The following is a 26,377-nucleotide window of genomic DNA, read 5'->3' as shown; positions in this document are numbered from 1 at the left end:
TTACTCTGACTTTCTGGTCACAAAAAAAAAAAAAAAAAAAAAAAAAAAGAAAAATACCCTAAACAACACCCCACAAGTTCATTACAGCTCCAGGCTGAGTACCCACAGGGCTATTTTTATTGCAGTGGATCACACACCACTTATCTTTTGGCTCAGGTTAGCCAGAAGGAAAAGGGGATGTTATGACATGTGAGGGGAAGCAGCAGGGTGGAGGAGCACAGTGCCGTGAGTGTGGCTCCCTGGACTTTTTCTGCACGGTGGAATTTCCCAGGCGGGGTAAGCCCTGGCCAGGGACATTCCCTTGCCAAGGAGGCTGGCAGGAAACCCCAGGCTGGCGTAACACTGCCAAGAGAGGGTCTAGAAGACACTGATACAAGCTTCACAACAAGATTAATGAAAAAGTGTGGCACAACAAACGGGTGAAGAGAAACCTTCAGGTAGAACACGGTGGGGTTTCCTTCCTGCCAGGGTCAGGTTGTCCTCCTTGTCCGCCTTCTGCCTGGAGTGCTGCCTGTATGGCCACAAGCAGTCAAGCTGCATCTTGTAGCCCTTTTCTGTCTTGGCACTATGGGGTAACCTGGACAAGCAGGTGCCTGCATAGCAGTCACACAGGAAGCAAAAGAGATGCAACGTCCCGTAGGAAAAAAACCCAGCTCCAGCCTTTGGGCGGTGGCACAGGACAAATACCTCTCCTTGGTGACTGTCTGGATTTCAGTGGGACTTTGCCCTCAGAAAGGCTGGAGTGAGTTTCACAGGGCTGGTGTCACTGTGAAAGCTCCATACAAGCAGGAGCCTGATTAAAATGGAGGAGGGGGGGCAAGTGTAAAAAAAAAAAATAAAAAGGCTGTCTCCGTCATAGATCTATCAGATGTGAAATAGTCACCTGCTCCAGTAGATATGAATAACCTCCAGCTTGAAAGAAGTCTCCAGGATTTTCCTAAAAGGTGAGAAGATCCATCTGAATCATGCTCCCTTTTCTTCTCCTTTCATCAGTGGCACAGGCATACCAAACACGGTGAGCAAGGACAGGACACACAAATCTTTTCAGAGCAAATATCCCCCAGCTTCAGTGCCTTGTGTTACCCCTTCTCAAATGCACTTAATTCCTACAGTTCCCAGCAGCTGGCACCAACAAGATACTAGCACTGGACCACTTGTGTCCTGCCCACTGTGTATCCAAGTGCCTCCTGCACTGGAACTTAGATGTTAAACAAACAAAACACACACAGACTTTACCTACACCCTTGCCCTGCCTCAGTAAGCTGCAGGAGGGAGGTAGGAGAGAACATCTCCATCCCAAAGGTGATAATTTTGAAACCCTCCCCCTGCAGGCAGGAAATGCTGCGTGGGCTCCACCTTCCTGTTCACAGATGTATTATATCACTGGAACGTGTTCAACTGATAATCTTGATGAGGTCAATACTTTTCCTTGAAATAAGGATGCTTTGTTCTAGCTGGGGCTGGTATTTGTTTGCTCACTGGAAGCCCGTGGTGCCCTCAGTCTTGTCCAACATGTGGCAGGGCAGTGCCTCAGCCAGACTCAACATCACAGGCAGTAGGAGCAGCACCTGGAGCACCACTCAGCTCATCCAGCTGCTACACCCCTTTCTCCCAGGTGTTGTTGCCTGTGGACCTATGGCAGCTCCGATGCTCTGGCTCCTAAAGCCACGGGGGACACTTGTTACCAGCGGTATATGCCAGGAGGGTCAGCCCCCTCCTGAGCACCACTCACCTGTGCAAACAGGCATTCCCAGCTGCAAAAAAAAAAAAGGAAAATCCAAGTCTGACAAGAAAAAAAAGAAGGGGAGCATAACAATGCCATGGCTGATATGTGGCAGGGCAGGATGAAAAGTCATGACTTCAGTTAGAAATGAAAATAACTACTTGTAGCAATGTTTGTTGCACAGCAAAACAGGGGCAACAGGACATCAGGAAGAAATGTGTTAACGTGGGGAACCTGCATTGCAAACAGCAGATATGAAATTTCTGGGATTGGAAGATACACATATGTTGAACACATATTACAACAATGCAAAATAATTATAATATCTGCTTGTTACTGGAGCTCCTGGTTTCTTTTAATTGGATTTTAAAGACAAGATCTTTTTTCTGTAAAAGAACTTTTTTTTTCTATTTTTACTTATCAAAGCAAAGGCTAAACCAAGACACAGCAGATGCAAATAATAACAATACAAATACACAGGGAAAAATATAAAAGTGGAGCAGAAAGATATGAAACCATTAGAAGGAAGAAGCAGCTAAAGACAGAAATAGCTGCCTTGCCAACAGCAAGTGACAATTCCCTGAGAGAAGCTGACTCAGACAGAGAAAGAGGGCAGGCAGGACTGGAAAGCGTGACTCACTTGGCACAGGGCAAACCAGAGGGCAGCAAGCAGTGGAAAGAACTGACTGCAGGATGGCAAGAGGGGAAAAACCCTGTGAATTTGTCATGGTTCTTTCACTGCAGGTACTTGTGCCATGCCTGTCACCTGCTGTACTCCCACGGGCATGTCCCACCTGGAAGCTCTTTTGTGAGATCCTTCAGAGTGGGCTGCCATGCCACAGCAGAGCATTAGTCCTTGTCATATAAATAGACCCAATCATTGCAAACAACCTGCAGCAGAGATTTAGAATAAAAAAGGGGAGAGCCCCATACCAAATTGAACCAAAAAACAACAGGTGCATACGGAGGGCCCAAACATGAGGGCACAGGGTGAAAATCACTTGTCTATTTTCAGAGCTGACCAGGGAAGGGAGACTAACAAGTGGAGGGGCAGGACAAAATGTTTAACAGGTGGCTGACCCACACAACATTGACTGCCTCATCATGGTCTTCTGTCAGACCATACAGTCTGCTGAGTTTTCTATGTTTCAGAAAGAACTGGCATCAGATGTACTATTCTATCCCAGTCGAGTTTACTCCTCTGGATGCTTTTGTGACTTAGGAAAAAAAAACACCTCACTTTAAAAAGAATATTTAGAGCCAAAAAGAAAAAAAAAAATCACCCTCTGAAGGACAGTCTTCATTCTAAGTTATCAACATCAATAGCAACTCTAGAATGGACTCCCAGTGAGAGAGCTTCATTCAGTGGTGTTTGTGACATCTGTTTTCAAAACACAGCTACCCAGGAGTTAGAAAACAAACCACCACCAGGACTATTATGTTGTGGCTTATGTTTTTCATTTGAGAGTCATCCCAGGCTCTTTTTCAGTGCCTCAAAGCCCTCTTCTGGCCACATTCATTGAGGATTCACTAATGCTTTAAGCCCACGCCAGCTGACACAGTCTGGATGTGGGTGAGGGCACATTACACTTTCACTTATGTTTAATGATGTGCTTACTCTGCACCTGGGCCTCACACAAAGTGACTTACACACACTTAATTCTCTAGCATTCTCCCACAAAATCCCTCTTTCCCTTTCCATGCAGAGAAGCTCCTGTACAATTCACTATGACAAGACTTACAGAGCAGACCAGCTTAAAACACCCCAAAAGGCTATTGGATATGCCCTCAAGAGGCTAGTAATGCCAACAGAGAAGGACACAGCAATTTTGACAGGATTTTAGAGTCACTGCCCAGATACGAGCTATGTTCCCTTACATGAAAGTTTAGATTTGGATGACAAGCACGGTGGTGAATTCAGCCACTCTCTCCCTCTCCCCATGACCTTGAAAACACACCTAACACCACACTGAAAAGCAGCTCATGTTTGCAGCATCTCTTCTATTTTTGGCCAAGAGAAGGCTGACATAGGTTGGACACGATGGCAGCACGCTTCACTTTCAGTTTCCAGAGCAAAATGCTGGGAATAGGGCACTTTACCTTCACCCTGTTACCTTATGGCTGTCAGGTGGCACTGGGAGAGCAGGGCATGAACTCAGCTCTTTGTTTTGGAGGAATGTAGGAGCAGCACCCTGGATCGGAGCCCTACCCTCCCCCCTTCAGTGATCACCAACAAATGAGAGGGGGAGCAGAAAAACAGAACAGACACTGTTCTGTGCACTCTATTCTAGTTTCCAGGAACTTGTAGTTCAGCGATTTCCCCCCATCAAACAGGCTATTTTTGGCTACATATATTAGAAGTCAGCACAAAGGACAATGCACCCTGCTTACTACTTTCCCAGCTGTGAATTCTGGCTGCCACCTAACCCCAAGGTAAGCTGGTAGCCATCCCCCAACTCCTCCACCCTGGTCCTCCAGCCATCCCAGAGGCTCCCCAGTCTGTGCCATGCAGCCACTCTCTCCCTCTCCCCATGACCTTGAAAACACAGCTCTTGGGCTCAGCTTCTATTATGTCAAGACCTTCTATTATATCAGGATGAGAATAGAATTGAAAAATCATTTATAGATCAACCAAATGACATCTAAAAGCATCATGTGCCCAGTCCTCATCTTAAAACACAAATCCTCTGTTTCTTCATTTTTCCTTCCTGTCTATTCCAAGCCTGATGCACCAACAACAGGAAACATCAGTGTGCTTTGGTGCTAGGTCTCATGTCAGGCACAGATCATAAAAATCACTCTAAGTGAATTTAATCTATAAACCATTGCGTGAAACTCCTACTCAACATACAGCACAAGAATGTAACAGGTAAAACTAAGGGAACTACTATGCAACTGTAAAAATATAAAGGGTTACAACAAACAAAATAAACTGAGACTAAATCAGATTAAATAGTTCAAGTAAACTTTCCCTCTTTATTAGGAACTTTTCATTCTTTGAGCTTTTTGGCTATTGAAATTGTTTTTCTGATCACATCAGGAAATAAGACAGTAGAGCTTTCTTCATATTGTAAGCATTTCAATTAATATACATATATTAGGGGAAAAAAACACCTTTGAAAACAAGTTCTTTCTCTAACACACAGATGTAGTCCTTCGCGGCTCCCAACATAGTACGAGTCTTCCGAACAGTCTAAACATACATGGAGTAATCTGGACTTAACAAGTAAGTGCTTTCTAAATTAAATACACATCTATGACTGAAGTTTTTTGCTGTTACTTAAACAGTCATGAGAGGAAGAATGTTTTAACCCACACCGTGCAACCAGACCAAAGCAAAATTCCCATACCCTCAACCTTTCCAGGAGACAACTTCAAACCTTTGTTTTTGTCTCATGTACATGGAATTGTCACCTGTAGTACATAAAAAATTGTACAGACACTTCTGGTAAGCAAAGTTTCTATTTTTAAATGCTTACCTCTAACAGGTAAAACAATGAAAACTGGTGATTTAAATCTCGTAAAGCAGAGTCACAATAGTGCTGCACTGCAGATGAAATTAGAAGCAACTGAAAACTTGAAAAAAGGGAAACTTCTGCTTTTTGTCCTTTCTTCTCATCAACAATTCAACTAATGTCTTCTAGAAGGAAGAAATCAGCCTAAGAAGATATACAGGAGAAACAAGATTCTCAAAATATTACAGTGCAACACTCTTAATACGTAAAATGGAGTTTACTTATTTTATAAATAAATTGCTCTGAAATCTTCTAATAAACACCATAAAAGTACAGTTTATTTCACTGGGATTTGAGGGATCTGGATTTTGAATAAAGACATTAAAAAGGAAAAAAAAAATCTGTACTGAAAGGTTAATAATCAAAATGCTCAGAACAAGAATGAAAATATCAAAAATACAATTTTTTTCCCTTCAAATTAAGAAAATGGAAAGAAAAGGAAGACAGGATTTTGAAATATTTTGTGAAATAACTTCTTATGTTTAAAGAAAGGTACTTAACAGACAACTGAGATATTCCTTTCCAGTCCTGTTTCACATTAAGTAACTTGAAAAATAACCAACCTATTAACCCAAGTCCCTATTAAAATCCATTTAAAAGTTTAAATAAACTGATTTAAAATATTTTATTGCTTCTATGGTTGCATATACAGTACATACACAACTGGTGCGATGGTAACAAGATGAGAATAGAAATGAAAAATCATTTAGAGATCAACGGAATGACATCTAAAAGCATCATGTCCCCAAACATGAGGAAATCCTCAGTTTCTTGATTTCTTCTCCCTGCCTATTTCAGAGCCCAAAGAAATGAAGTATTGGTCCTCATTCCAAATGAACTGCCAATTTCCCTCAGGTTCATTACCTAAAAGTTAATCTGTTATTAAAAAATTAATCTAATTAAAGGGTGAGGTTCTACTAGAAGGCAACTAGACATCTTTGCTAATAGCAGTCCTGTTCTCTTTCCCTCCATTGTCAAAACATTCAAAAGAATATTTTCTTCTCTATCTGTGCTTGGTAGCTAACAGTGATATAAAGCTGCTGTTGAAGAGCAGTGGCACCACAACATTCAGAGGAGAAACATGCTGCCGCAACATTTTCACACACAATATGGCTTTATGAGGGAAACCTAATGGTTAGTCCACAAATTAGGTAGTTTCCTTCAAAGTACAAGTTTGAAGTCTTATTTTCATTAACATTACTAGGATAGATTTGTTATTCAGGATGAAAGTCTTACACTATACCTATTTTAAAAATCACACCTGGGAAAGATGAAAGGTCATTTTCCATCGTGGTGGTTTACTTTCCCAGACCTGAACCGGCGTGGTCTCTTCTTAGCAGAGGATAAATTTCCATTACCATATAAAAGGAATAAATAGTTACCTAAAGGCAGTGTATGGACAGATGCTATGTGAGGCAGTTGTCAGTAGGAACCAGCAAATTGGACCTCCTTAATTCTGATTTGAAAAGCTAAGAATAAACATTATTTCAGTGTATATGACTCGTCCAGTCATTTTTAAACATTTTTAAATTGCTAAGTTTATAGATGGATGCCTTTTACATGCTGAAAGCATTTACATTTGTTTTTAAAATAATTCTCAGTTGTCCTTTAAAATGAACAAAATAAAAAGCACTGTTGCTGTAGCTGGTAGCACTAGCTTTCTTGGGGCTCCAGCAATGAGAGCACAATCTTTCTTAATAGAGCAGCAAACCTGACAAAGAGCAAAACATTTCTAACATGAAGACACTTCAATTATTTCACTCTGTGCAACTTACCAATTTGCCTTATTAATCTTCTCTGTTTGCTTACGAAGACCCACCTTTGTTTTGACACATTCCTCAGTAACACCACTGGTGAAGACTGGCTTTGGCCTGAACGGGACCAGAAGTAAGACAACATGGAACACTTCTCTGCTGTTTAATTTGGGAGCTGAATTTAATCAAAATTCTGTTTAAAGCGCTATAAGTTAAAACTGAAGAGAGGCTCAATCCAATTAGCAGCAGTAAACACCACACCAAGAGGCCTGAGAGCCACCAGCTTTCACACCAGCAAACCTGGGTCTGTACTAAGCAGCTGTATGAAGGCAACCCGGTGTGTGCTTGGCTTTTGGGTGCTACGTTTTTTTACCTTCTGTATTGGTAGCAGCGGAGTTCATGAATAAATGACAAAACTGGCAGACCCTGATGAGGGCTCAGGGCATGGCCTTGGCCATTAGTGTGTGCCAGTTACTGTTACCCAGTGCCAAACCTGGCCAAGTGCATTCGGGTTCCTTGGCCCCTTCGCACAGACACAGCGCACGAAGGATGTACACGAGTCACTGTCAGCAGCCTGGCCTTGCAGGAGCATAACACAATAGCTCTATCTCCCAGGGAAGGGAAACACATCGGAAAATGCTTCAAGTAGGCGAGCCTGCAACTTGAACTTGCAGAAACTGACTGAGACAGTGTCTTCACTGAGATCATAATACACATTTCATCATTACAGATAAATCAAGAAGTAGACAGTGCATCAAAGCTCAAAAGAGATTCAGTAGTACAGGAAACAAAACTAAAATACTGTCTATTTGCACTATTTAGCAGCCATCTGTAAACACCACAGGTGCCCTATTAAATTTCAGCAAATTCTTCATGACTTAATACTATAGATATTTTGATTGTGCTTCCTTATTAGTGACTTTGGTACACTCCCTTCATGTCTCTAATTAGGACTTTGCAACAAGAATGGACACTGTGTTGTTTCTCTGACATACAACTAGAGGAGACACCTCTTAAACTCTGGAATGTTAAGAGAAAGACCATTCCCAAAAGCTTTCCTAGGTTTCACATACAGTTCTGAGCAACAAGACCCTGACAACAGAATCAGTGCTATATGGATTAAATTAGGTATACAGTGCAGACAACTAGTAAAGCTAATAACCCAAATATTTTCTTATTGAATCCTGTCAATTTAATTTAAGGTGCTCTCTAATAATCTCAGACATGAATGATAAGCTTGAAGGAATCAACCTTGCAGGAAGATATGGCCTGAACAGTCAACTCCTCTTTACCACCTTTCACAGCTACCTAGAGTTAAGGCCACTCTACTCATACTGCATGCATTTACAATAACCAGAGTTCCTCCATATCATCCAGCATCATTCCATAGCTCTGACAAAGAGCAACTTCACTTCAGCTGTAGCAAAAGATGACGTAGGGATTTGTGCTAAGTTTGCAGAGGGCATACATAAGATAAAAATGCATCTATTTGATTCTTAACAATTACTTCCTGTGGGTGCAAGTTATGTGGCAAGTAATGAGCCACAGACATCTCCCAAGCATCCACAAAGTGCACAGCAATTCCTGAGAACATTTTCCTCATGACAGAATCAAGCTGAAAAGAATACCAATCACTGTTAAAGAGGCTCACTTCTGGCCCAAGCTCCTGAACATTAGCGGTTCTGATGACGATTAAAGTCTCGGGGCTGCGATCCAGCAGCTGAATAACTGATCTCCGAATGTTCCTCAGCCGCCGGATATACACTTCCACAGGGAAAGTGCTGAAGTGGGACCATATGGTTATGGCTATCACGGTGTTCCTCCCCCCCACGATGCCGTTCAGCTCGTTGGCGATGTAGCGCAGTTCACTGCTGAAGACCGTGGAGAAGCGAATGGGTGGCCCGTGGCAGCGGAACTTCAGCAGGATGTTGTGCTTCAGGTCCACAGACATGAAAGGGCCCACGTTCTTAGGACTCCTCAGGTTAAATTCCACTAGATCTGAAAACCCGAGAGCGAGTATTAGTGAAAGACGGCGTAAGAGGTTGAAACTATCAACGAGATGCTGGGACCACAGGGCAAAAGTAGCAGTAGACAAGGAAATCTGAACACAGCTCTAAGAACTCCAGAATTAAACAGATGATAAGCATAACTTTTTAGAGTGGAGTTTACGGGTGTTAAAGTTGTATGCAAGACAAGACACTTGGACTCCACAAGGCTGTCAATGCCTTTTTCAAGTTTCCTGAACTATTCTGTTCTCTCTAGTAAAAAAAATTTTCCAGATAGTCATTGTTGCCCTACGAATCCAGTGTTCACGAGAACCCTTCTAGCAACTTTAGGACTCAATTAAATTTAAGGTGACTTAAATTTGTAGGCATTAAGGAGTCCCAAAGTCTGTGTTCCAGTGCAACTGCTTTATGGGAAAGGGATGAGGGAGGAATGAATATCTAATTGGCTAAGGAAATTCTGTTATTTAAGTTAAAATAAGGGAAACAACCAAAACCTATGAACATTAAAAGAAGTCCTTTGCTACTTCATTCCAAAATCACTGCTAGGACTGTGACGCTGCAAGGTCTTACAGAGGCACCCTAAGTCACTTCTGCTGTGGCTCCTGGAGTGGCCACCTTAACTCACAGCCACAACAGTGGTCCCTTTACAAGGACAACTTCACTGATACCTTGTGGCCACATTTCCAAGGCCTACATGTTTCCAGTGTCTGCTCAAACATTTGAATAACTGTCTGCCAGGACTTCTGATGTCTTCCCTCTTCCTTTGTTTTGCCAGTGTCACTGTCACTCAGTAAGATCAGCTCTGTGTCTGAGAGATGAAAAATAAAGCTTTGCAAAAGTCTTTAAAGACAAAACCAAATTTTAAAAAAGTACCTGGAACAAATGCTGTCAGATATTCAAACCACTGCCTTATTGTAGAGTCTCCAAACAAGTGGATTACTTTTCCTTGTAAGCACTCAGTTATATCATCTGATTTGTTAAAATTATGGATCCAGTGTGTTCTGGACCTCCACTGGTCTTCATAATAATAACCAGAAGGGGAAGCTGTGGGATCTTCAGCTCTGTTCATAGCGATTACATCTGGAAAAGAAAAATTCTTTGAAATTAACAACAAAACCAGCCTCCATAATCCTCATGGACATGTAGTCTGTGATGAATGAACATCTTCCCTAGTTTAAAGCAAAAAGAGTGATGTGCTGGGTTTGACTGGGAGAGAGTTAATTATTACAGTAGCTAATATGTGGCTGTGTTTTGGATTTGTGCTGGAAACAGTGTTGATAATGCAGGGATTCCATCACTGCTGAGCAGTGCTTACACACACCCAAGGCCTTTTCTGCTTCCTGTACCACCCCTCCAGTGAGTGGGCTGGGGGTGCACAGGAAAGTGGGAGGGGACAGAGCCAGGACAGCGGAATCCAGCTGACCAAAGTGACATTCCAGGCCACATGGCATCACGCTCTAATATAAACCTGGATAAAGAAGGAGGAAGGGGGAGGAGGATGTTTGAAGTGATGGCAATTTTCTTGCCCATGATGAAGCCTGGCTTTCCTCAGGATGTCTGAACACTTTCCTGCCCATGGGAAGTGGTGAATGAATTCCTTGTTTTGCTTTGCTTGTGTGTGCAGCTTTTGCTTTCCCTTTTACAACATCTTTATCTCAACCCAGAAGTCTTCTCATTTTTATGCTTTTGACTCTCTCCCCTATTCCACCAGGGGGGTGAGTGAGCAGCTGGGTGCTCCTTGGCTGGCAGCACAGATTGAAAAACGTGATGCATCACACTTCTGTAAGCCCAGGTATTTCACCTCATACTTCTGTAGCAAAACCTGCAACTGCTGGCAGAGTAGTTTGAACAATCATAGTTTAACTTGGTTTAAGTTAAATGGTATCTCTGACACTACTGTAAAAAAATCCAAAACCAAAACAAAACAAAAAAGAAAGAAAACCTAAAAGTAAGTATCTGGCATGTTTCACACTGCGATAGAAGCGCTCTGTCGTGGGTGCTTGCATAAGGCAGGGAGGAGCAGAGGCAGAAGGACGAGCAGAGCATCTTCCCTCATCCCCACCGTGTCGCAGCGCGCGGCTGCCCTCTGGCGCCCGGCAGCTCCGCTCAGCGCAGGACACCGACCGAGGGGACAACCTGCTACCACTCAAAAAAAAATCCCCCCAAAAAACCCCAAACAAACCCACCCACCAAAAACCCCTCCAAAAAATCTCTGCCTACGGAATATGGAATAACATATATCGCCACAGTCCTGCTCTATCACCACTAATGCCCTTTGAATATGTTAATCATGAGAGTCTCTAATTCCATGGATTTTGGGCTTTCTCACTGCTATCTAGCCCCCTCACCCTTCACTGCCTGCGACAGGCAGCCCCCTGAGGAGCAACTACACACCAGGGAAGTTCTATTCTGTAGGATGCCTGTTGATACCTTGCAAGCAAAGGCCAGAGATTACAGGAAGGGAGCTGCAACCTCATGGTTATGTAAGTCACATATTGCCATATTTCTCTTGGCAACCGGTGTGATATCGGTACATCAGACTTCTGTGAGGTCATTCCAGGTTTCTCCTTTGCCACTCGTGTATTCAAATACTTAAACTGAACAAGCAGGGAGCTCTTCCCTGGCACAAACACCAGCTGCACAGAGCAGACACATCCAGCTACATTTAAGTTTAAATGTTTAAATGATTTAATGTTTAAACACTTTTACCCATCTTGGTGTGGAGATTATCTGTTAAAAACAGTCCCTGCCCTGTCTCAACTTAGAGCTGTTTGATAAAGCACACATTGTTTGCCATGGCCAAAATCATGCCAGGGACCATTCTAACTATGTATAGAGTACAAGCACTGGAGGTCCAGGGCCTAAAAGCATCCCCTGGTAGATGCTCCATTATAACATCATGCATAAGCATCTTTAAACATCCATTCCTTATAAGCATTTTTTTGCCACTCCTTTTCTGTACAATATTCTCTGTGTGTTGTATTAGTAGATGTTAACCTGAGAGCTTAGAGGTTGTTAACATCCTTCGACCTCACAGGGACACTGTAAAAAGCAAACTGCTATTACGTTTGCATAACACAAGTAATATAATCATGAGTACCACAGAAAAAAGCCTTCAGAATGTTTTATCTTTGGATGTTACTTTAAATTAGACAACAGGGACAATGAAGGAAGAGGAACAAAAACCCAACTAGCAATGTGGACTCATCCAATATTTGTGAAACAGGAATCCTACAGAGAAAGGAAAAAAAGCCTTCATACGGTCATGTAATAAAAGACCAATTCATAATGTGATTTCACAACTTGAGTTTGTTCGATTCTAAGTTTTGATGGAAAAGTATTTCCATTTTTTACCTTTTAAGTGGATTTTTCTGCTACACATATACATATAAAAATGGTGCTAGAACAACTTTTTGGTGCCTCACAGTAAATCAGCATTTCAAATCTGTGTATAGTATCATATCACTTTTGATCCAGAATTCAGAAAGCCATTACTTTGGGATTTTATAGAAGAGAGTAAAAGTTCCAACCTGAAGTTATAAACTAAGGATAGAAATAAAAACTTGTATTTCAGAAAAATAAAATTTTAAAAAACTTGATCTACATTTACCCCCAAACAAAAAAACATGGACAAAAAGAAGAACAATGAATTTGTGTGTGCCAGCAATTCTAACAAATCCGTACATTCACAATCGTTATACTAACATATTAAGTTTATTTATTCAGACACTGCTGTTCCTGGAAGGAAGGAATTTCCCTGAGGAAATGTGCTACTCTTATCTACCCTTTCTAACCCAACATTAATCCTTGGGAAATGTAGGCAGGCTTTGATCATTCATAGCTCCTGGAAGAAGGGTGACATAATCAAATCTCAAATTTGCAGCAGTTTCTGTGAGGAAATACACAAGATTAAAAAGGCAACAAAACCACATCATCTAAAGGGTCTAGAGAAAGAAAAGGGATGGAGGGGAAATGCTGCTAGCCTAGAAGCAGCACTCTATTTTTTTAGTGAACAGTAAAACTAAAAGCAAGAAATGCTGTAGGCTGCTCTCTGTTCAGACTTTATTGCACAGGTCAGGAACTCTACCATAAAAGCCTCTTAAAACCTTACGAAAAAAAAAGGTCTAAAAAGCTCTCAATCAAGAAATAATTCTCTGTGCATCACATTTTACACAGGCATAAAATGTTCGCACATGGATACGAACGAGATACAACCTCTAAGTTTAATTTAGTACAGACTGTCTTCGTTCTGATTTTAGACAGGGCACATTACAATTAGGCTCTGGTCCACAACTGTAGGTTCGGTCCTGTGGTAACACAAAGGATAGTAATACTTAAATGCAAGATATCAAAATTTGTTCGACAAAGTTCTTAACAAAGAAAGAAATTAAGAAACACCCCGCAGCTGTTTTTGCTAGATTGAGAGTTTGGTAAACAGTTACCCTAAGACATTTTACAGCTGTGAGTAAATGCTAGGGGGGAAAAAAAGACAGTTTTGGCAAGAGAACAATATTTTCTCTTTTTTTTTTTTTTTTTAAAATCTCATTTGTGTATGTAATTTTGGAAAAAAAATCGTTATTAGTACTGAACTTATATTACAGTTAACAACCAAAAGCCTTCATCTTTTCAATAGAAATCTGAAATTAATTTCTATTCCATGCTACAAAAACAAACAAATCAATTATTACCTCATGCCTGTTGCTCTTTTTTATAAATTTAATTATGAATTAAAAACAAGAATCTTATGAAGTTCACTTTACCTGTAAATGCCTTGGGCTTTACAAGGATTGAATCAGGTCCACTGGAGAGTATCGGCCTTTTGATGTTCACATTACTTGAACAAAACATAAACATAATAATATTTGTAAAAATTACTGTAAAATTTGAAGGTGATATTAATCTTGTTTTTCTTAATGCACTTCAAATAAGTATGTAGTATTCACACAAAGAATTTTTTACTCCAAGTTTACTCTACTTCCTATAACTGAGTTCATTCTGTATTAATTTCCTCAAGATCACCATCACTATTCTGAATCCGAATTCAGAATTTCACAGCACTAAGACACCAATCCTGTGCACACTTTTGCTGACACAAATCCCAGTAAAGCTATCAGAAGCCTGCGAGAAGCTCTGGAGGATTTTCCACAAAGATGGGAACTTCCCAGCTTGCAGAGTGTGGGGATACAAACCACCGAAAGGGTACAGTGCTGCAGCAGCTCCCAGCTCTGACAGACCTCTACAGGTGCCTATCCCAGCAAATACCTCTGTTGAGGTGGTTGCTGCTTCCAGCCCCTGGGATCCGCAGCGCAGAGCGGAGCTGGCGGCAGTGCAGCCCCACCACCACCTGCAGTTCTGCCTCCAGACTGGGCCACTGGTGGTGTGTCCTGTGGGGGAGATGGTGGCACCAGACGATGCCCAACCAACTTCAGAGACCTCCAGCAATAAGGTCTTCCACTAGTACGGCAATTTGCTAAGCACAGAAACAAAGGTCATCCCCCTAAACATCGACAGATCTCAGAAGGACTTGTTTATGGACACCAGTGAATTCTGATCACTTTGTGTTGGTCACACTGTACAGCTGTGATAGATGCAGAGATTTAATACTAAGCTTTTGTTCTGTCTTTTGCTACTGTTCTGAAGAGAATCCTTGTCTAATGTTTTTCTCCATTTAAGAAATAAATTATTTGGAATTTCTATAAGCCACTCAGTCAAGGATCTCAGAGCTGCATGAAACAAACAAACAAAAACAAAACAAAAAGCCGAACAAACAACCCCTCCCGAGCCAAAAAAAGCAAAACCTTTCCCATTCCCATTTGGAAACATCACCAATAAATATAAGCCAGATTTTACAGGTGAGCTGCCAGAGGCACAGGAAGTCAGAAGACCCACTTACAAACTTGATAAGGAAGAGCCCAAAAAAATTCCACTGATACTTACTTTTTGTTTCTAGTCTTGGTTTCAAACATGCACACAATACTTTCCTAATTACAGTATTGGGAACTGCTACTCTAAAATCTTTCCCCATGTAAGCCTCAACTAAACATACTGCCAAAAGCCCTTCCTTCAACACTTTTGTTGGAGAGCAAGGCAGCAGCCTGCAACTACAAGTCTGACACTACAGAGTGGTTACCTTTGTCTAAATTCAGATGTCTAATTTCATACAGAAGCAGTTCTGTCACATCTACCCAGGTACTAAGAGATGGTTTGGGTTTTTTTAAATGCTGAATGCAGACGAAAAAGATGACTAATTTAGTTTGACACTTGAAATAACATGCACAGATCATTTGCACTTCCACATTCCTAAGATTTGACAGTCACACTGTCAAGCCTGGACTCTTTTCAAGTAGTTGAGATTTGGTCAAAAAGGCATCTCAAAACATTGTTATTGATACTGCAAATGTAGATGTGGAAACAAAAAATAAGGAAACAGTCCCCCAAACCACCACACAATTCAGACAGCACGCTCTTGTGAAATTCAGCAGGTGCAGCAGAGCTGAATTCAAAGCACAGAGAACTACATACCAAGTTTCTGTAGTTTAAGATTGCTGTCTAAGATTCTTGTACAGCTGAATGGAGGAGAACAGACTCACATCAAACCCTCCTCCTGCAGATACACTCTTCCTCCAAGGCCATGTGTCATAATAACCAATAAGCCAAATTTGTATAAAAAAAACCCAAACAAAACAACTTGACTGAGTATATATATAAATTCAACAACACACATACCTTTGGAAAAAGAGGCTTTCCTCTTTTGTCAGAAGACCTTTTAGATATCCACCTTTGGCATGGCTGATTCGGCTGGCACAGGACAGTTTTCGAGGCTTGTAACAGAACCATGGCTCACCTGTGTAGGGATCTGTGAAGTTACAGACCGGGAGATCTCCAGGCAAGCAAACGTTGCACTCGGTGGTTTCTGAGTACCTCCCAGACTTGAATGAGCTTTTGAAATAGACCCTGTCCGGCCTTTCTTCTCGTAAACGCAGGAGGACTTGGATGGCTTCACTCGGATGGACAAGTGACACAGAAACTTTGACCTCTCCTGGCCAAAGCAAGGTGAAGAAGACTTTGTAAAGGCCATTATGGCAATCTACAATCCTTCCTGTTGCTCCAGCTTTCAGCAGAGGAGAGTGAATTCGCGCCTGTAAGTAGTCTCCGCCATACCGCTTGGGCTTTCCTTGGAAATCCTTCATGCGAACGAGGACCTCCAACTCATCACCCACTTTGAAGAACCTGCTGGGTTTCACAATCACAAAGTCACTACGTGTGGGATCACTGCTCTGTGCAAAGGCAATTTTGTTATCGGGGGGGTTTGGCCACTGTATTGCAGCAAGCAACGTTTCCTGCTCCTCTTGTTCTCTTTTGGACAAAGTCTGCTGCGTGTAACCGCAGTAAGGCTTCCTGGTAGTTTTGTTTGTCTGTGACAGAGAATGCTGGACATCGTTTTCCGTTATCCAATTGGATCCTGAAACTGTGTCATCATCCAGGTTCTGGGGAGGAAAAAGATCACCTGAAACCATGCTATGAAATGAAACATTGTGAATAATGGATAATGAAATGATCCCAAGAACTGGGCTTTCCTCTGTAGAGCTTTGAAGCTGACTAAATGAAGCAACTTCACTAGAAGCCTCGAATCTATCACTCTGACCGTGGGATTTCCAAGGAAACAGGTGGGCAACACCTGTTTTGTTACCCTGTTTTGGCAGAGAAGCTTTTATATAGATCATATCCAATATTTTCTATGGCAGTATTTTAGCTACCGGTATATTCTGTAAACATCAGCAATGCAAATAAAAATTAAAAAAGGTTGAAAGATTAAGTAGCAAATTGTAGCTCATGTTTTATTTTCTTCTGTAGTAACATTTTAGTCTTTGAGCACCACTAGGTGCCCAATGTAACGCAAGGAAATAGGGCTTCTTTGAGACACTACGCTGCAGATGATGCAGATGCACCCCCTGCACATGCCTTCTAGAGAAGTCTGCTGCGTGTAGCAGCTGCAGTCATTTATCTGGTCACACTCACATTGCTTCTTATCTAATTATCTGAAATGTGTCTTTCCCTGTAACGTACAGATTGGAACAAATAAAAGAATAAAAACCCAGATGCTTCAGGGACAATGAATTCATGAGCCAGTTGCCAAGTACAATAGTGTAGAACAAGCTAGGACTGAACAAGCAAAAAAATTATTGGTTTGTTTATTTATAAGATTGTAAAAATCTATATACAGCTCCTTCTAGAACCAAATGAAACAGCAGAGCATCCCCTAATTCACACAACAGTTTAAAAATTAGAATAGTTAAATACAATGCTAGACTAAGAGAGGAGGCTTCTGCTGCAACTTGACATCAGTGTCCAAAACTGTATTTTCATGCAAATGACTGCAGAGATACCATCATCTTCATGATATCACATGATTTTGCAGGTTTGCACTAGGAAAATTTTAAAAATAGCACAGCCTAAGCCTCCAGAGCTACCCATGAGATTTCTAATCAGCAACTCCAAATTTACCCTTCAAATACACACAAAATCAGCAGTTAATTAACAATTAATTATCAGGTATATATAGCAGAACTTATCCATACTTCTATTTCATAAAGAATGAAAACAGTTTTTCAAGCAAAGATTACAACTATATAGTGCATCATTCGCATGGCATCAGAGGATAAAGACTGCTAAAAAAGTCAAACTATGTTATTTGAAATCTTTTAAAATATCATTGTACTCACCAATGCCCCAGTGTGTCCCATTTAATTTCTCCATAACTAACTGCCCAGTAATGTACTAAAATTCACAGCACTTACATTAAAGCCTTATTCATTGTTATAAACCTTCCTTAGTCCACTGAAATATCACCAGTGTATAAAAATCATTAAGAACATAACTGAGATTCAACACACTTTTTTAGAAGAGTGTAAACCTAACAAGTAGTAGAAATGTACAGTTTTTTGAAGTCTGTGATATACGTTGGTTTTGATCAGCTTAAGAGTAAGAGGATGAGCACATTAGGATGTAGGATGGATACGCAAAATCTTCTTTGTATGATATCCATGTTAACAATAAAACCTGAAACCTGAAATGTAGACTGCTACATGGTAACATCACAATGGAAGCTTTTGCTTCTATTTTGCACTTCCATCAAGGATTTAATAAATTTGCCCTGAAGGCCATCTGAGACAATTTGTAATTATTTACATTTTCCATCACAGCAAGCAAAGCTGCAGATGTATTGCTGCATGTTACTTTCATTAGCCCAGTAAATTTCAGCCAAAGCTGAGAGTGAATCTCAGGCACGGTTCTACTTTAAATCTTGTCTACATGCATTCTTGAATTAAGCCAAGTGTCTATTTTTGGATACCTTCACAACTTCTTCCCTTCTTCCCTTCCCTATGCACTTGCTTGTGCATATCTATAACAGAAAATACTGCATGGAAATATTTTTAAAAGGTAGCTATCTATTTTAATGCGTCCAATAAGCTGGTAACAATGTATCAGTCAGCAAAAATATTTAAGCGTTTTTCTAAGGAGGGGTGGAGGGGAGAATATGTGTGTTTGATTAATTGTTGTTTTCAGTGTAAGTTCTCAAGAGAAAATTTCTATAGTTCAGCTGGTTCTTCAGTGGTTGGTACTTTGGGTCAAGGGGCATGGGAAAAAATCCTTTCAAATTAAGAAGAGAGATGGCTATTTAAGACAGCCTTAAAAACAGACATATCCCTATTTTTAATCTTCTATAAATTTCTTCAGGGTTTTTAACCCAGTCTTTCTGTCAGAGTTGTAGAAGATGCCATTTATGGCCTAGCTAGGCTTTCTGAAGTCTTTCCAGGGGCATACCTATATTTTTCAGTGGAAAAGGGTGCAGAGAAAAGCAAGCCAACAAACTCATTCAGAAAACAGAACACAGTTCAATGTCTCCAAATCAGTCCCTCTGCACAGCAAAGCACAAGGCCAAAGCTGTTCACTTGCAGCCGAGGCCAAGGACACTTCAACATCTCCAGATTATGACCCATTATGCAGAACAGATCATACCACAAATATTTCCTCAGTCTATCTTCAAAAGGGGTGAGGGCGAATCTCCATGAAAGTAAAAGCAGAGCTGCTTCAACTTCATGAAGAAGCCATTCTTTCTCCAGCATTCTTGTTCATCTTCACAGTCCTCTCTCAAGCACAACCAGGACCATGCATCATTGCAGAGATTCTCTTTGCCAGCAAAGGCAGGGAAAGCTTCACAGTCAATTAATATACTGAAGATCCTTGACTGACATAGAAAAGCTTTCCAAACCATCTTTCTCTCTTTAGTGTTTCCCAGGCTTAGCTCCAAACAAGTGCTCCAGTTCTCCTGCCCCTATGGATACATAAGGGCTGCCCTGAGGCAGACAATTAGCTGATTTTGCCCCCACTCCATTTCCTACTTCCTCTTTCATTAGCATTTCCAAATCTCTCTGGCTCCTCCATGGTATGTTGGCACACTGAGACTGTGCAGAACTGTGGGCTCTCCACTGTACCTAGTAGCCAAAACTAAATAAAAAAAAAAAACAGATAAAGAACATTTCTCAAGATTTCTCAAGAGTACTCTTCCTTTATGACACAGATACTTTTAGCTTTTATTATAGTCTCCATGATAAATAACACTTGCCCTGCTTTGCTTATTTCCTTATATACTCCATTCAAGGTGTTATGTATTTTAAGTGCAATTTCCAAGGGACTTTGTTTGTTGGTTTGTTGGGTTTGTTTGAGGTTTTTTGTTTGTGTGGGAGGCATTTGTTTGATTTTGTTTTGTTTTGTTGAGGGTTTTGTTAATGTTATTTTTACTTTCTGAGTTTTGAAGCTAACCAGATCCCAAATCTGACCACAAAGTACTTTAATGGATGCCTGCCAAGTAACACAGGTAGGACAAAACAGATTACATGTCAATTAAGCACAAACAAAAATACAAGCGGTTCCTGGCATTACAGATGTCAAAACAAGGGGGGAGCTAATGGGAGTTTCAGCTTAACTACTCAGCTTTTGGCATTCTCACTGCCAAATAAGCAAAAATGAGATAAAACGTATAGATCAATAGAGACAATAATGCTCTCAAAAATATTCTAGAATGATCCCAGAGTACTTGATTAGATCTGCAATGAACACTTCAGTTAAACACCATAATGTAGGTGGTGTCATTGAATGAGTTGCTTAAAGTAACCTTAAAGCACTCATTTATGACAGGTGGCCAATGAAAATGCTGAGTATTTCAACTGCTGCTGAAAATGTGGAACTCCATCACAAAGCCCAAGATCTTCCACCAACTGTAACTCCTGGCTTGGAGTTCAGAACAGTTGCTGCAAACCTGCAAAAGTCACTATCATTAGAGCAGGAAACATCACAAGAGATTCCCAGCCAACAGGCATGGTGGAGGAAAAAGACTTCCAGTTTGACCAATAAAAACTCTCAATTTATGCAGCAGACAGCATTTGAAACTGAACAAATTCCAATTACTGAAAGGTCAGTCATCTTATTCTCAGTAATTTTACTCCCAAGGTACTCTATTTGTAGTCTATGACAGACATGAAATCAGCTCACTGTCATTACCATCTCACAGCACTGAGTGGGTGCTAAACTACTTTAAGTGTCAAAGCCAATCCTGAAAAGCCATCACCTAACAGAGAAATGTTCCTGCAACACTCCGAATAAGATGAAGTTATCTTTTGTAGGCACCTGCAATTTAGCAGCAAGAAAAAAAAGACTTTGTTACATAGTTCTTTTGTTCAGTTTCAGCTGTTTGATTTCATACACCATTACTTCATTCTGGCAAGAAACTTCCCTTCTCCCCATACACTCTTTTCTAAGTGCTTTTTAATAAAACAGTGCTCACAACCAGTCCTGAAATGGTTCTTTCACTCTAAAGGTAATTGGTACAAATTCACAAACTCTCCTGTTTCCTAAAGGCATGATGTTTGGCAACATCCTGATACTTGACCAAAAAAAATTATTGAACATTTTATCTATGTTCACAGAAAAAAATTAAATTAAAATAAAAATGCATTTCTTCGAGTACTATAATACAGTGACCTGAAGGGAGTAGTAGACAGCTTGGTTCTTTTTCAATATAGAGTAAGAAAAGTAAAATTCTGACATGAGGATTATTGAGAGGGTGTTATTAGTAGCTTAAGAATTTAAGAGGAAAGATTCCAACATGAAAAAGCATAAAATCCTACAGGAAAAAAAGCAGGGAGGATAGCTAGGGAGGGGGGACAGTTGACAATTGCCTTAGATCTTGAGCTTTAGCCAGTTAGGCTAGATGATTTGGGGATGAGAAGCATGTCTGATGCATTTACAAACATGTTTTCAACAGTAGTCAACAAAAAGCCCACCTTCCAGAGCCCAAACAGATTAGGGTACAGATATTCTGTGAAAGCTTTCCAAGGCTTTTTCTGGTTTTGATCTCTGACTGAAAAGAATCAGCACAGACACCTACGGTAGACTGCCTGGAAAATTATGCCAAGACAGAGACAAATACCAGAGCATGTCCATTCAGAAAAGTCAAGACAACAGAAGGTGTTAGAGTGGCATGTTGTGGTGTAAAGATTTACCAGCAACACAATACTTATCCAAGTTTGGAAGAGCAGGTAAGTAAAAGGTCAACAAAGCCGTGAAGATACTATCATGAGCAATGGCAAGAAAAAGCACAAAGCAAACCTGCATTTTCCATTTCATTCTCAAAGCACTGCCAGAGCCCTCTTCTCTAAGAAACGTAATTTAAAAAAGAAAACAGTCTAGGTTTCGAAATATCAACACTCCTCATACAACATTCTAGGTCATAAAAAAAACCAAAACCACAGAAAGAGAAAACAAAAGCTACTTTATATGTTACACAAAAAGACCATGTTAACTTGAGCAAAAGGTCCATCAAACACAGTATTTTGACGGCCAATAGTTTCCAACAGCAGGTGTGTGGGAAAAGAATACAGACCAAATATTTCCTCCTAAAGACTTAATGCAGTTTTTAGCCCTTTATGGCTTAGAGATTTCTTAAACACAAGGGTGGACATCTTTAAGATCTAGTATCCTCTAATAGATTTTTCTTCTGTGCATTTATCCAGATTCTTTGAATATATGCTTTTAGCAGCTATACAGCCTTGCTGCAAGGACTTCTGCCGCTTTGCTGCAATCCATAAGAAGCGTCCCTGCTTCCTTTAAAAATCAACATTTGCAGTTTTTATTTAGTGTCTCCAGTTATTGTTCCTGTGTCCCTTGTGGGTTGACTTTAACCTGGGGTTAGTAACTCAGTAACTAAGCAGTTTCAAAGTACGTCTGTAATAACATGCTAAGTAATACAAATAAATATGCAAGTAAGACACAGCAGAGGGAAAAAGGGAAAGGCAAAGAAAAGTTGCATCAGTAGAGGCTGGAGATCAACTTGCCATCTAACAGCTCTGCAGAACTGGCCATGTCAACAGGACAGCATTGTGGCAATGAATTAACGAGAGCATAACCAGCTGACTGAGCAAAGTGATAGTTCCCCTCAACTTGACCATAGTGAAGAAGACTGTGAACTAGAACACTGTGTCTGGTTTTTGGACAACCCATACCAGAGTCAAACTGGAGAGAACAGCTAAGAATCCCTGAGATGATTAGGAAACCGGAGTGACACTAATGGAACCAAACTTTTTTTTATTTCTTTTTAATCTGGAGAAGACCAAAAGGGGATCTAACTGCAGTCTTTCACTACCTAAAGGGGAGTTACAGAGGAACTGAGTCAAAGTACACACTATAAAAATAAGACGCAACTTCCACCTGCACATGAGATAAACATTCTTCATTGCACGAGAGGTGCAGCACTGCAACAGGCTGCCTAGGCAGGTTGTGAAATCTGACTATCCTTGAAGACTGTCAAAACTCAACGATACCTTGTGCAGTCCAAGCTAACTCTGACGTTGGCCCTTTGAGGAGAGTGTTGACTAAATACCTTCACACATCCCTTCCAGTCGGAATTTTTTCTGATTCCAAGTTATAGCTAAATGTTGTCAGCACAGTTCTAACCTTACGCTCAAAATGGAATAATGTTACTCAAGTGCTCTTGGAGTGGCTTCACTTACCTCTAACTGAAAAAAGTTATGGACCAGCACCACAACAGCCAGTACTGCCATAAGCAGGCAGAAGATCTGCAGTCTGAACGAGTCACGCCACATGGTCCATTCATATCTTTCCCTCCCATGTTAGATGCTGCCATGACTTCCATCCACCACAAACATGAATGTCATTTCGTCTCAGTAGTGCACAAGAGAATTCAGTTGACTTCCACTTCATTCCTGCAAGTGCATTTACAAAAACTATATTAAGTCCTCAAAATATTACTATAAGTCAAGTTTAACACTGAAAGCATACAAATGGTGGAATTTGGCAGCACAATAGAACAGTCAACACGGATTTTTTTTGTGGAACTAATCTGAACAGTACTTACATTACTTAATTCTCTAGGTCATGTCAAAGCAAAACCTTATAAAGGTAGTCTCACCTGTAGCTGATACAAAAGAAAGGCAAAAGAAGAGCGCAAGATTTCGTTTTGCCAAACAACAAAACCAAACCAAGTAACAACCACCCGATTTATCCATTAGGCCACACTATCACTATCCAGACATCAGGAGACCAAGACTTCCAGCAGAAACTTGTGAGTTTAGATATCTCCCATTTACCTGTGTACACATTTCAAGAAGTTGTTATTAAAAACTAAGCTCTGAAGCAAGTTTGGATAAGCAAGATAAAAGATGCTTTCTCCAGTTTTCTGCTGGGGGAAAAAATTACTGTAGTGTTACAGAGGAGATATGTAACAGAGTTCAATGCACTAAAATTTAACTTCGCATCATACTATATCTTCTCTGGTTTTTTATCATTCCTTTTACCTCATGTACTCATATGCAGCTCTAATAGTAAAAAAATGAACTTCTGGGAAGAATGTGTTCAGTTTTGGTGGTTTGGGGTGGGTTTTTTTAATAAAATAATAGTATTGTTTTCCATAAAATTTAACTTCTGTAAAATATATTGTTTCTTTGAGGTTGCTTGATAGCTGATCCAGTATAAAATCACAGACTTAAAGCCATTGATAAGGTTCTCACAGCTTAATGCTTGCTCAGTAAGACTCTTATTCCTTTCTTTTTGAGAAGGACAATTTTGAGGCAGTCATTTTGCAAGCAAAAAGGATACTGTTCCTGCAGAAGCTCTAAACTTGGAACCAGGAAACAGATGGCAAGGAGAGGCAGTCAAAAGACACCAATCTCTTCAAATCTAATATTCTCAAAGCAGTATTACTCATACAACCATCCTCCAAGTGCAACAACATAATCAAATGATTACATTAACTTCGTAAAACTTTCTATAAATAGTATAACTGAGAATTTATACTATTTCTTAAGTCTAAATGAAGAATGCTGTGTCAAAGTAAACATAATAATACATAAAATATCGAAATTAACTAATTAAATTATTCAACAAATGCATATAGGTTAGAAAACTCAAATATATTACTGGTATAACCAGGACAGTCTCAAAATAGACCACACATCAAATTGCTTTACAAGGATTATAGGGATTATAACTTCAAATGCTTTGCTGAGAATTACAGAGATTGTATTTCTGACCAACGAACAAGCATCGAAAGAGCAAGACATCCATTAAAGTGAAAGTATCAAAATGCCACAAAAACGCACCTTTGTTGGAACAGTTCTGCACTAACAGAAAGTACTAAATTTCCATAAAACAGTAGCTCGGGTTTTAAACAATAACGATAATAAATATACCTAAACACATGAAAATGCTAATTTAAGGCCATATATGTCCATTTGAGGAACAGAAACAAATATATTAGAGAAAAAGAGAATTTTCAATTGCGTTGCTGAGAATTCTCTTCAAATCACCAAAAAGCACAGGACACTGAAAATCAATAGAAAGCCATTTCAGATGCCTAAAAAGGCCACAAAGGCTATTCCCATGTATTTTTGTTCCAAATTTTCCACATTTCTGTACATGTCACATGCCCTAAAACATTCAATGTACAGGTTTAGAGCTTTCTTTATGTCAAAGGCCTTAACATACTGACAGTTTCACCATCCTTGACCAGTTGATCTCGTTTATTTTCTGTATAAAGGAAGCCAATAAGTACACCAAAAAGCCTTAGGTTCTTACCCTACTCCTGAAATGTTCTCTGAAGTCATCCGTGGAAAAGGCCAGACAACCTTGGAAACAATACATTAAAAAAATAAATATATCTATACACACACAACTATTTTCAAATAAAATTCGTGCCCTGGTAGTTTGTTTGCAGTGACACAAAACAACATGGCCGTTATGACTCTTTATCAGTAAAATTACTTCTTTTTCTACAATAATCCAAGGATTTTTTTAAGTGTTTCATTTTTTTTAAACTTCAATCCCATATCTTTGAATTTTCTCCAATTTATCATTAAGTATTAATTCTCTCAGCTTTGTTCCATGTTATTACAAGTCCCCTTTTGCCCAAGGTTAAAAACAAAAACCGGTTTAATTACGTTTTTATGAAGGGTGTTCTAATTGCCTCATGCTCTATTACGAGATTATAGTTCGGGGCTTTTTTCCGAGTTGTCAGTTATTGTCAGGTCTCCATCCTCACAACTCTCTAAGCCAGCAGCATTACGAAAGCATTAGAATTATGAGTATTGGTGCAACCGCTCGCAATGTTGGCACGCGAATCGCAAAGGCAGAGGAGCCACTACCTCTGGCGATGCCCAGACCGTGCCACTAAGGCGCAGTGTCTCAAGGCTTGGTGCTCGCGTGGCTGCAGCCACGGAAAATCACATTTGCTGCTCTTTTCCCCTAATTCCTCCCGCCTTGCTCCCCGGAGAGCGGGAGCTGCCAGCCCCTACAACCCGCGGACATTCCGGGCCAGTGCCGCAGCTCCCTGCGGCGGTGCCGCTCCGGGGAATCACGGCTGCTCCCGCTGCCCCGCGGGGCCGGGACACGCACCCACGAGTGAGGGACGGGGGACGCCAGCAGGAACCACCGCTGCCGGCAATGCGAACCGCACAGCTGCATTTTACTGTCCCAAGCTACTTTATAGGCGCCGCCGGGCGGTCCGCCCGCTGCCCGTATCCCCCGGGGGAGCGGCACAAGGCGGACCCGGCATCCCCCGGCACAAGGCGGACCCGGCATCCCCCAGCACAAGGCAGCCCTGCATTTCCCAGGGAGCGGCGTGAGGCGGACCCGGCATCCCCCAGGGAGCGGCACGAGGCAGCCCCTGGACCGGCAGGAAGCATCTTCAGCCGCCGCCGCCGCGATGGAGCGCGGGCAGCGCGCCCCTGCGGGCCGGCGGGCCCGGCGGCGGGGACGGGGCACCCGAGCGGGGCACCCGCCAACCCCGGCACCCCTCACCCGCCC

At 41.0% G+C, this 26,377-nt stretch overlaps 1 protein-coding gene across 1 annotated transcript in view; it reads right to left on the bottom strand.

Moving 5' to 3' along the window:
- Positions 1 to 4,700: 4,700 nt before the first annotated feature.
- The window catches only part of NXPE3 (neurexophilin and PC-esterase domain family member 3), a 21,909-nt gene continuing 232 nt past the window's right edge, over positions 4,701 to 26,377 (bottom strand). The window contains exons 2-7 of the mRNA XM_017830892.1: positions 25,151 to 25,200; positions 23,068 to 23,280; positions 15,725 to 16,485; positions 13,759 to 13,832; positions 9,872 to 10,078; positions 4,701 to 8,990 (exon numbers count right to left, since the gene is read on the bottom strand). Coding sequence (XP_017686381.1) covers positions 8,440 to 8,990; positions 9,872 to 10,078; positions 13,759 to 13,832; positions 15,725 to 16,485; positions 23,068 to 23,160 — 1,686 coding nt within the window. The 5' untranslated portion in view covers positions 23,161 to 23,280; positions 25,151 to 25,200 and the 3' untranslated portion in view covers positions 4,701 to 8,439. The remainder of the gene's footprint in view (positions 8,991 to 9,871; positions 10,079 to 13,758; positions 13,833 to 15,724; positions 16,486 to 23,067; positions 23,281 to 25,150; positions 25,201 to 26,377) is intronic.

The sequence above is a fragment of the Lepidothrix coronata genome, unplaced genomic scaffold, assembly GCF_001604755.1.
Source record: "Lepidothrix coronata isolate B3197 unplaced genomic scaffold, Lepidothrix_coronata-1.0 Scaffold184, whole genome shotgun sequence".
NCBI lineage: Eukaryota > Metazoa > Chordata > Aves > Passeriformes > Pipridae > Lepidothrix > Lepidothrix coronata.
Note: the sequence above shows the minus strand (reverse complement) of the source record. Positions and strands in the feature narration are given on the sequence as shown.